The 12183-nt window shown below is 40.3% G+C and overlaps 1 protein-coding gene across 1 annotated transcript in view; it reads right to left on the minus strand.

Moving 5' to 3' along the window:
* Positions 1-12183, minus strand: part of LOC106871113 (E3 ubiquitin-protein ligase ZNRF2) — an 81555-nt gene that overhangs the window by 12091 nt on the left and 57281 nt on the right. The window contains exon 3 of the mRNA XM_014917423.2: positions 10629-10734. Within this exon, the coding sequence (XP_014772909.1) occupies positions 10629-10734 (106 nt within the window). The remainder of the gene's footprint in view (positions 1-10628; positions 10735-12183) is intronic.

Here is a 12183-nt window from a genome sequence, read left to right on the forward strand (position 1 = left end):
CCCCCCCCAGTAGTTCTTTTTTGAAGCCTGGTACTTATTCAATTAATCAGTCTCTTTCGCAAACTGCCAAGAGGACGTAAACAAACCAACATCAGTTGTCAAGCAGTGGCAGGGGACAGAAATAAGCAAAAACACTATATACATACACACACACATAATTCACTCATGGCTTTGGTTGGCATGAGGCTATAGTAAAGACATTTGCCCAAGGTGCTATGCAACGAGACTGAAGCCAGAATCATATGGCAAGGAAGCAAGCTTCTTACCACACAGCCACACCTGCACCTGTTATCAGTATTTTACACTTTTCTTTCATGCTAGCAGAGGTTGGACAGAATCTCACAGAATCCCATTACTGATTGCGGTCATTGGCATTTGGCAGACAAAGCACCACAGAAAACCAGCCAATGTTGTTCTTGCGTATGCCTTACAGCATTTTATTGTGCCACCAGCATTACAGAAGGTTCTCTGCAGTTCTTATACAGTGTTACTCACCTACCAAGATGAGTTGTCTGTACTGTAGCATGTGGAGTCCACACAGATACAAATACATGCATATCTACACACACACACACACACACACACACACACGCGCACACTTTTATTAAAGCCGAGTTCAACAAAACATCTCGTAAGACTGACAATTTTAATAAAAAAATCAGCGTTAGCACCGAATATGTTATATTCCAAATGGTTTCAGCCCCAGGATGTGGGTGTGTAAAACTGACATTCCTACATACATTAATGTCTTTCAAATAATGTAACAAAAAAGCTATATATATATATAAAAAAATACATATTGTAACATATCAATGTAGAAACACATATACTAGCAGCAGCCCACCTTAAGACAGATGACTGTGTTGAACATCTGAGTGGCAACTCTCACATAACCTTGACATACCATATGGATAAACATTTTAGCTTATCCCATATATAAGCTAATTAACCCTACAAAAAGTGGAATAGGTAAAAAATTGCTAATTTATTTTAGGATCATTCATTGAAAAATTATACAAGCCGTAGGAGTGGCTGTGTGGTAAGTAGCTTCCTTACCAACCACATGGTTCCGGGTTCAGTCCCACTGCACAGCACCTTGGGCAAGTGTCTTCTACAATAGCCTCAGGCCGACCAAAGCCTTGCGAGTGGATTTGGTAGATAGAAGCTGAAAGAAGCCCGTCATATATATGTATACATATATGTGTGTGTGTTTGTCCCCCCACATCACTTGACAACCGATGGTCGTGTGTTTACGTCCCCGTAACTTAGCGGTTTGGCAAAAGAGACCAATAGAATAAGTACTAGGCTTCCAAAGAATAAGTCCTGGGGTCGATTTGCTCGACTAAAGGTGGTGCTCCAGCATGGCCACAGTCAAATGACTGAAACAAGTAAAAGAGTAAGCCATCACTTTACCTTTATAGAATAATAGCTCATCAAGGATGAAGAAGTATTTATGGGTAGTTATGATGGAGCAGGGGTTTGTGAGCTAGAAGATATTTTTGCCTTATTCTCTAAAATGCTTAGGCATTTTAGGTAGCTTCAAAAAGACTTAATACTTATTTCTTTATTGCCCACAAGGGGCTAAACACAGAGGGGACAAACAAGGACAGACAAAAGGATTAAGTCGATTGCATTGCCCCCAGTGCGTAACTGGTACTTAATTTATCGACCCCGAAAGGATGAAAGGCAAAGTCGACCTCGGTGGAATTTGAACTCAGAACATAGAGGCAGACGAAATACCGCTAAGCATTTCGCCTGGCGTGCTAGCCACTCTGCCAGCTCGCTGCCTTAATACTGTCAGGGTCTTTAGTCCCAATATTAGTCAAAAAGTACTGGTACTAGTGCCACATAGAAAGCATCCAGTAGACTCTGTAAAGTGGTTGCTGTTAGCAAGGACATCCAGTCATGAAAACCATGTCAGAACAGACATTGGAGCCTTGTGCGACTCCCAGCCTTACCAGCTCCTGTCAAACCAGCCAACCCATGCCAGCATGGAAAACAGACATTAAATGATGATGATCAATATCAAATCAATTTCCTTCAACCGTTTAGGAGATCATATTGAGCTTAGTTCATATTTAAATCATGCACTTATTGATTTTTTCCTTCCTATGTTTGTATCCCATAACTTGCATATCTGCAAGTTACAGGATATAAATATAAACACATACTACAAGCTTCTGTACAGTTTCCATTTATAAAATTTCACTCAGAAGGTACAGGCTGACCCAAGGTCGTAATAAAAGCCATTTGCCCTAAGTTCCACAGCGAGACTGAACCTGAAACTATTTAGTTGCAAAGTACACTTAATCATACAGCCATACATTTGTGGGTGTGTGTGTGTGTGGAGGCGCAATGGCCCAGTGGTTAGGGTAGTGGACTCACGGTCATAGGATCACAGTTTCAATTCCCAGACCGGGCATTGTGAGTGTTTGAGCGAAAACACCTAAAGCTCCACGAAGCACTGGCAGGGGGTGGTGGCAAACCCTGCTGTACTCTTTCACCACAACTTTCTCTCACTCTTTCCTCCTGCTTCTGTTGTGCCTGTATTTCAAAGGCCCAGCCATGTCACACTGAATCTCCCCAAGAACTATGTGTTTGTGGAGTGCTCAGCCACTTGCACATTAATTTCACAAGCAGGCTTCTCTGCTGATTCAAGCAACTGGAACACTCGTCATCATAACTGGAGTGCCAGGTGGTTATGTATGTATATATATATATATATATCTGAGTGGTTGGCGTTAGGAAGGGCATCCAGCTGTAGAAACTCTGCCAAATTTAGATTGGAGCCTGGTGTTGCCATCCGGTTTCACCAGTCCTCAGTCAAATCGTCCAACCCATGCTAGCATGGAAAGCGGACGTTAAACGATGATATATCAGTGTTTAACATCTGCTTTCCATGCTGACATGGGCTGGACTATATATATATATATACATATATATATATATATATATATATATATAGGATAAAAATCAGTATGAAATAGTGTCTTGCTCAACCCAGTGTGTTATCCTTGGAGATTTTAAGGTGGTAATAGTATCTTTTGGTGTCTATCTTTCAGCGCATTGAGAGGTTTATAGCCAATCCCGTGATCCCCACGTAAAAAGCACCATCTGAACATCGCTGATACCAGCACTGCCTTGACTGGCTTCCGTGCTGGTGGCACGTAAAAAGCACCAACCAATCGTGGCCGTTCCCAGCCTCCTCTGGCCTCTGTGCTGGTGGCACATAAAAAGTATCCACTACACTCTTGGAATGGTTAGCATTAGGAACGGCATCCAGCTGTAGAAACACTGGCAGATCAGACTGGAGCCTGGTACAGCCTCCTGGCTTCCCAGACCCCAGTCGAACCGTCCAACACATGCTAGCATGGAAAACGGACGTTAAACGATGATAATAGTGTGAGTGTGTATGTGAGAGGGAGATGCAAGGTTAAATGAATATGCAAATAGATGAAATAATTGACAAACAGACAGATAAATAGATGGATACACAAAGAGAGACAGACAAATATATATATGAAGAGAGAGAGAGAGAGAGAGAGAGAGAGAGAGAGAGAGACAAACAAATGTTGATAGTTGAATAAATAGAAAGATACCAAGACGCATGAAAGACAGGCAAACAGATAAATAAACTGAAAGTTACACAATTATTGTCCAAGTCATATTGTCTTATTGTGTCCATACCGTCAAACAATAAACAAAACAAATATTACTGTGTACCTGTGTGTGGAAGTGAGTGTATCTAATATGGTTGGAGGGAAACTATCACTTTTCTTTCCATTATTTTCACAAACACACACACGTGCAAAGTCATATGTTTTATATCATTTTCTATTCTTTTTCGAATGACCCATTTTTTATCCAATGACTGACCACATAAAAAGTGTTATAAATATCATGAGTCACTTATCAGAAACCAGTTACAAGATCAGCCAGTGGCAAATATGAAATAACCTCGCTGTAATAAATACTTACACTGATTCTGTGTTGAGTACTTTTTCCTCGTCTACAAACTCACATGGCCCCACACACATGGCACCACATGCACACCCACCCAACACACATGCATCAAACAAATCGACCCCGGTACTTAGATATTTTTACATTTGGTACTACTTCTATCAGTCTCTACAATGTTCCTTTCCCTCACACTTGCATGGGTCAGATGCCTTTCCTGTCACCAACCCGTTTACTGGCAAGGTAATATTTCCCCACTTGAAGGCGGCGAGCTGGCAGAAATGTTAGGACGCTGGACAAATTTCTTAGTGGTATTTTGTCTGTCTTTACGTTCTAAGTTCAAATTCCGTTGAGGTCAACTTTGCATTTCATCCTTTCAAGGCTGATAAATTAAGAACCAGTTGTGTACAGGGGTCAATCTAATTGACTGGCCCCCTGCCCCAAAATTTCGGGCCTTGTGCCTAAGGAAGAGAAGAATATTATATCTACATTGCTGTTAAGGTGGCGAGCTGACAGAATCGTTGGCACGCCGGGCAAAATGCATAGCGGCATTTCGTCTGTCTTTAGGTTCTGAGTTCAAATTCTGCTGAGGTCGACTTTGCCTTTCATCCTTTCAAGGTTGATAAATTAAGTACCAGTTGCATACTGGGTCGATCAAAATTTCAGGCCTTTGTGCCGAGAGAAGAAAAGAATATTTTCCCCTTTGGCCAGACACATTTTCATAGAAGACTGAAAACAAACTTCATTTGTACGATGGTGATGGTCATTTATAACCATCACATGATGTCAAGAAAAGTGTACTCTCTCACACACACACACTAAACACTTCACCTTAACAAAAGTGCGGAAAAAAAAAGGGACAGCTTTTGGTTATAGGTCAAATTGAACTGGGTTAATCTTGAGGTAAACTAGTGCTTCTCAGTCATTTTTTGCCTACAAACCCCTTTGATCCCTATTTTACACAACTGGACCCTCATAGCCATTGGAGGTTTTTAAAAAATCCTATTTTTATAATTAATTATTATCAAGGAATTGTATAAAAAATAATTGCTAAAATATTTTCTGTAATGTAGGAGAATAACCAATTTATTTCTCATAATTTTTAACAAAATCTTTTATGGGCCCCCAAAGGTCATACGGAGCCGAGTTAAACGAACAATAACTGCTCCATGAAACACAAACTCATCCCATCAACTAGTTTTCTGGACCAGCCAATTCTATAATTCATCGATACCATGTCTTTACTTAAAACAGTTATGCTAATGAAAGCAAGATGTAAAGCTACTTTGGTCTTTATTCATATTGTCTGAGCAACATAAACAGATCGTGTAGGGGAGAGAGACAGAGAGAGAGAGAGAGGGAGAGAGAGAAAGAGAGAGAGGGAGAGAAAGAGAGAATGCTAAATGATGAGATGGCAAAGTGATGCTGCTGTGATATGAGAGCAAGGAAACAGGAACCAACATGTTACAAGGCCTGGATGCTAAGGGATGTGGCTGGTAGCTGATTTATCAGGTTTCATTTTTTTTTTAAGACTTTCTATTTCAAACGATTTGTCACATACCAATTCAAAAAATCCACCCACCCCACTGTCATCACCTCCACCATTGCCATGACTATTGCAGAGACTGGACTGTCAGCACCGCTGAAGCATGCCACCAGTAAAAACATAACATTAGCATATTTAATGCAATGAGCATTGAAAAGCAAATTTAAAAGCAATAATTATGTAGATAGCATTAAAAATAAAATAAAAACAAACAATATTAGTCAATGGCTGATATTTCAACTTTATGCTCACAAATACAAGAGATAACCATGGACATTTTAGAGTTATTCTAAACTCATCAGCAAAACTTATCATCATCAGTGTTTAATGTCTACTTTCCATGCTGGCATGGGTCGGATGGTTTGACAGGAGCTGGTCAGCTGGAGGGCTGCTCAGGCTCTGTGCTTGTTTTGGTATGGTTTCTACAGCTAGATGCCCTCCTCCTTGACACCAACCACTTTACAGACATGTACAGGGTGCCCTTACATGGCACTGGCACAGGTGCCTTTTTTTACATGGCACCAGTACTCATAAGCCCACAAGATGAAGAACACTCAGCTGAAGAGGGATGCAAGAGGGGAATAGTGGCAAATGTGACGCTAAGTAAATATACAAGATGACAGATTGATTGACATAGGAAAATAAAACCATTTAGAAAAGTGAGAGGTTTCAATCCCCACTCCACACACTCTACCCCTGCCACACAATTATTTCTAATATATCATTTAGCTGTTATATCAGTCACTAGACTCTGGCCATGCTACAGCACCACCTTGAAGGGTCTGGGCAAACACATCAACCCCAGTACTTATTTAAGTGTGGTACTTGTAACCTTGCAATTTTGGCAAAAATTGCTAGGTGACAAGGATATAAACAAACCAACATCAGTTATGTGATGGTGGAGAAACATACATACAGATACACACACACACATATATATAAAAAATACACGATGGGCTTCCACAGTTTCCATCAACTAATTTCACTCAAGGAATTGTTTGGCCCAAGCCTATAGTGGAATACACTTGCTCAAGGTGCCACACAGTGGGACTGCTAATTAATGTTCTATACACTAAATACATTAACACTAACTTCATTATTGTGCATAATTACTAGGTTGAGGAAAAAGTTCATGTGCCGTGTTAAAATAATGAACTAAATGAACACATACACACACCACAAAAATATATTAAAAAAAGCACTATTTTAACATGACGTACAAACTTTTTCGTCACCCTAATATTTCAAATATGGAGGAAGGCTCCCATTATATTAATCTCGGGTTCAGTCTCGCTGTGCAGCACCTTGGGCAAGTGTCTTCTACTATAACCATAGGCTGACCAAAGCCTTGTGAATGGATTTAAGGTTGGAAGTAAACTTCTCAACCACACAGCCCCCACAAGCACAATATCATGTTTAACCTTTTTAGCATTTAAACCGATCATATTCAGCTCAAATATTCTATTTTATGTCAAAACTGCCCAGATCCAGCCTCTCACACCTATCTTACAATCATCATCCAGTGTTTTAAATCCAGGTTTTGTCCCCATTAACAGGTTTGGCCAGATCTACCTCAATGCCATAGCAACTGAGGCAGGCAGGTGCAGCCCACCCCAACCTTTGGGCTGGCTGGTGCCCATTCTCTTTTGCTATCATGAAGCTTTTTTGGAGCTGGATTTTCTATGGGGAGCATGCCCTTGCTTACTCTCGACCACAGTTTCTAGACCTGAGTGGTCCCAAGACCAAGGCCTCCACCATGATTTTTAAGAAATATGATGGAAAACTAGCTCAGGAAAGCAGGGACTCTTTTGTTACCATATTTCTGTTGAGATTCTCTGTGTTTACTTCAACTGATTTGAAATATAACAACGAATTTAGTAAAATAACTTAGTTATCATTTAGTTAGTGTTAGGAACATAAATTGTGACTAAGGTTTGGTGGAAGATTTTCATTCAGAACTTATGAAAACAAGACATTTGTACTACAGAGCCAGAGGTGGTTCCAGGCAGGTTGGTATTGCATGATTAAATCAAAACAATGTGAATGAATAAGCATCGTATTTGACTGAGTAATTCTGAATGCTAAAGGATTAAAATTATATTTCTATTCATGTATTCAATACATCACCCAAGATATAGAAGAAAAGCTGCTAGGTCTGAGTTCAAATCTGCTTTGAACATATTGGTTCTGAGCAGAAACCTGTCTGGTTAATAAGAAGCAACAGAGTAACAGCTGTCCCCTCACTGAGATTCATGAGGTTGATGTTCAGTTTGAATTATTCTACTGCTGTAATTAAATGTGGGCAGAACCGTATATTTCAGCCCCTCTCTCTATTCACAGTTACCTCTTCCTTTACCTCATCCTGTTGGTGCCAATACCTCATGCTTCATGACTGCTCATGTCTGCCATCGACTAACTCTATCCTTTATTCACCACTCTCTATATTCACTCCTGTGTACCTGATGTTCTCCATCCCTATCACTATAGGTCTCTCTCTCTCTCTCTCACACACACTCTCTACCCACCACATTCTTGCAATCTTCACCCCCACCTCTCATACCCTATCTATGTTGGGAGGTAGAGAAACAAACAGGATATTGATAAACAAAAGCTTGGCTTGTCTTCAGGGATACGTAAACATGTGCTACATACAAGACATTGTTATCTCATCTTTATTGATGTATTTTGTTCAGTAATGTTAATTCGATCATCATCATCATCATCATCAACCTACTCCTCATTTACTGTCCGTTTTCCATGCTGGCATGGGTTGGACGGGTTGACAGGAGCTGGAATGCTGGAGAGCTGCACCAGATTCCAATTGTCTGTCTTGGCAGTGTTTCTACAGCTGGATCTCCTTCCTAATGCCAAATACTTTATAGAGTGTACATGTCACCAGCACAGGAACAAGTATAGTTCAACATTTAAGAGATGAGGAATTATGTACATTATTTACACTTGACAGATATTTGTCCTCATCTTGTTTGTTGTTAACACAACGTTTCAGCTGCCATATCCTCCGGCCTTCATCAGGTGCCTTGGGGAAATTTCAAACCTGGGTTCTTATTCCTAAGGTATTTTTCGATGTTATTATTATTATTATAATTATTATTATTCGGGTCACTGCTTGGAATTGAACTTGGAATTTTGTACTAAAGAGTACAAGTACAGAATCGAACTCAGAAGCAGTGACCTGAGTAATAATAATAATAATAATAATAATAATAATAATAATAATGATGATATCAAAAAATACCTAAGGAATGAGAATCCAGGTTTGAAATTTACCCAAGACACCTGATGAAAGCTGGAGGGTATATCAGCCGAAATGTTGTGTTAACAACAAACAAGATGAGGACAAATATCTGTCAAATGTAAATAATGTACAGGAACAAGTAGTTTGATTTTTTTAAATATAATCTATAGGATTTTTTCAACAGTTGCTGGCATAGCTCTGTGGTTAAGAAGTTTGCTTTGCAATCACATGATTACAGGTTCAATCTTAGTGAGTGATACTTTGGGCAAGTGTCTTTCATTACTGTCTCAAGCACACCAAAACCTTCACAGTGGATCTAGTAGGTGGAAACTGAAAGAAGCTTGTCATCACTCACAGTCATACTCTCTTTTACTTGTTTCAGTTATTTGACTGTGGCCATGGTGGAGCACCGCCTTTAGTCGAACCAAATCGACCCCAGGACTTATTCTTTGTAAATCTAGTACTTATTCTATCGGTCTATTTTGCCAAACCGCTGAGTTACGGGGACCTAAACACACCAGCATCGGTTGTCAAGCAATGTTGGGGGGGGGGGGAACAAACACAGATACACAACATATACACACGCATACATATATATACGACAGGCTTCTTTCAGTTTCCATCTACCAAATCCACTCACAAGGCTTTGGTCAGCCCGAGGCTATAGAAGACACTTGTCCAAAGTGCCACGCAGTGGGACTGAACCCGGAACCATGTGGTTGGTAAGCAAGCTACTTACCACACAGCCACTCCTATGCCTATACAAGCGGTTTCCTTATTTCCATCATCACCATCGTCGTTAAATGTCCATCTTCCTTGAATGCATGGGTAGGACGGATGACGGGAGCTGGCCAGGTAGAAAAACTACCCTAGGCTATTGTGTCTGTTTTGGCAGGGATTTTACGGCTGGATGCCCTTCCTGACACCAACCACTCTGCACAGTGGACTACCAATCTCCCACAAAAGCACATTTGGTCATGGAGAAATATTATCCTGCTTCGAAATGATGATATAAGCCAGGAATTGCAAACTCTTGATAATGTTACTTTTCGTATGTCAAAACTTTAAACAGACATATAGACTAAACTACTCATAGGTTGAGGCTGGTTATTCATCATCATCATTGTTATCACATCATCTGTTTTACGTCTGCTTTCTATGCTGGCAGGAGTTGGAGAGGTAGTTGCTCTTCTCTTGTTGGTTCAGAGGGCTACAGAGGATATTTAAACATGTCAGGGAACACAGAATTCGTGGTTTCCAGTCTGTTCCAAACACTTTAGCTCACAAGGTTACATATCTTTCACTTATTTCAGTCAGACTGTGGCCATGCTGGGGCACTGCTCTCAAGAACTTTTAGTCAAATAAATCAACCTCAGAACTAATTTTTTGTTTTTTATTGTTTTTTTAAAGACTGATGCTTATTCTATCGCTCTCTTTTGCTGAACTGCTAAGTTACTAGGAAGTTAACACATCAGCACTGGTTGTCAAGCAGTGGTGGGGGTGGGGGCGAGCACAGACACAAAGATACACACATACTCACATATATACGATATGCTACTTTCAGTTTCCATCTACCAAATCCACTCACAAGGCTTTGGTAGGCCTAAGGTTATAGTAGAAAACACTCGGCCAAGGTACCATGCAGTGGGACTGAACCTAGAACTATGTGGTTGAGAAGTAAGCTTCTTACCACACAGTCATGCCTGCACCTTCTTCAGATTGCTAGACACATATCTGAGTGTTGCAAGTCACGCCTTAGAAACCAATCCTTTATTCCACAAGACAGATCTAGATACAAAGAAACGAGGGAGTGGTGAATTCACAAACTGAAGACAAAAAAGAAAAGAAAAAACAATATCAACTTACATTTTATGATATATACAAAGACAAGGAAGTCGTGCTATGGTGTCCCCTTGTTTGAGATCTTCCAAACATATCACACATTCACCTTTATCCTCTGTCAATACATCCTCTGAAAATTCAAGGAAAATTACAATAAATTAGGTGTTTATCATTTTAAAAAAAATTTACAGAAAAATATAACTTCTTGAAAACACCAACGGTTCATAAACTGGTTATCAATCAAGTTGGTACAAACATATTTGTTCTCTTAATAAAGATTATTTGAATGGAGTTTTCTTCCCACTGGTACCAAAAAAAAAAACAAAAAAAAAACTGAGTAAAATAAAAACAAAAAACATTCTATTTTTCCTCTTTGTAAATACAGAAATTAGAGGATAACTGTTAGTTTACTTAACAAATGACTTATAAGAAAACAAAATTACAAGAAACATCAAAATCTATGCATCAGAAAAATAATATGGCCAATTAATGTCCATATTCCATGCAAGTATGGACAGAATAGTTTATGAGGATTCAACAAGTCCAGAGATTGAATTGTGTTCATGTGTCTGCTCTGGAATAGTTTTTACAGGTGGATGCCTTTCCTAACACCAACCACCCTGTAGAGTGGACTGGGTGCTTTCTTTTGTGGCACCAGCATTAGTGAGGTTGTCATGCATCTTTATGCTATGGGATGAGGGGTTAAAGTGAGAGAGAGAAAGGACCAGAACAGAATGGGTTTCTTGCTGTAGGGGCGATACACAGCTACTCACATTACAAAACAGAAAGGAAAGTGGGTAGAGTGGAACTGGAAAGAGATGAAAATAGAGGTGATGAGGTGTCAGGGTGGGTCCTGAAGATATGAAGTGATAGATATTGTTATTGGCATGAATTTCTTTTGGGGGAGGTCTGAGATTCTGGAAGACAGGCACCAAGATTCTGCTAAGTCATTAAAGAAAATTTATCAATTCTAGGCAAAAACATTCCTATACAACAGCTGACATCAGCAGAGAACTGATAGAACACACGGCAGACACTTGTCCAAAGTGCCAGCCACACAGGGGAACCAAACTCAAACAAATACTGTCTGAAACCTGCACATAGAAAAGCAGCAGCTATGTGGGTAAGAAGTTTGCTTCTTAACCGCACTGTTCCAGGTTCAGCCCCACTGCATGGCACCTTAGGCAAATGTCTTCTACTACAGCCCTGGGCTGACCAATAACCTGCGAGTGGATTTGGTAAGCAGAAACTGAGGTTGCCCATCAAAGAAGGCGGTGAGCTGGTAGTAACGTTAGGGGGCTGGGCGAAATGCTTAGCAGTATTTCGTCTGCCTTACGTTCTGAGTTCAAATTCCACCAAGGTCGATGTAATCGACTTAATCCTTTTGTCTGTCCTTGTTTGTCCCCTCTGTGTTTAGCCCCTTGTGGGCAATAAAGAAATAAGAAACTGAGGTTGCCCATCAGAGAGAGAGAGAGAGAGAGAGAGAGAAAGAGAGAGAGAGAGAGAGAGAAAGAGAGTGTGTGTGTGTACACGCACGCGCGCGCGCACACACACACACACACACACACACACACACACA

Source organism: Octopus bimaculoides, chromosome 1, assembly GCF_001194135.2.
Source record: "Octopus bimaculoides isolate UCB-OBI-ISO-001 chromosome 1, ASM119413v2, whole genome shotgun sequence".
NCBI classification, from domain to species: domain Eukaryota; kingdom Metazoa; phylum Mollusca; class Cephalopoda; order Octopoda; family Octopodidae; genus Octopus; species Octopus bimaculoides.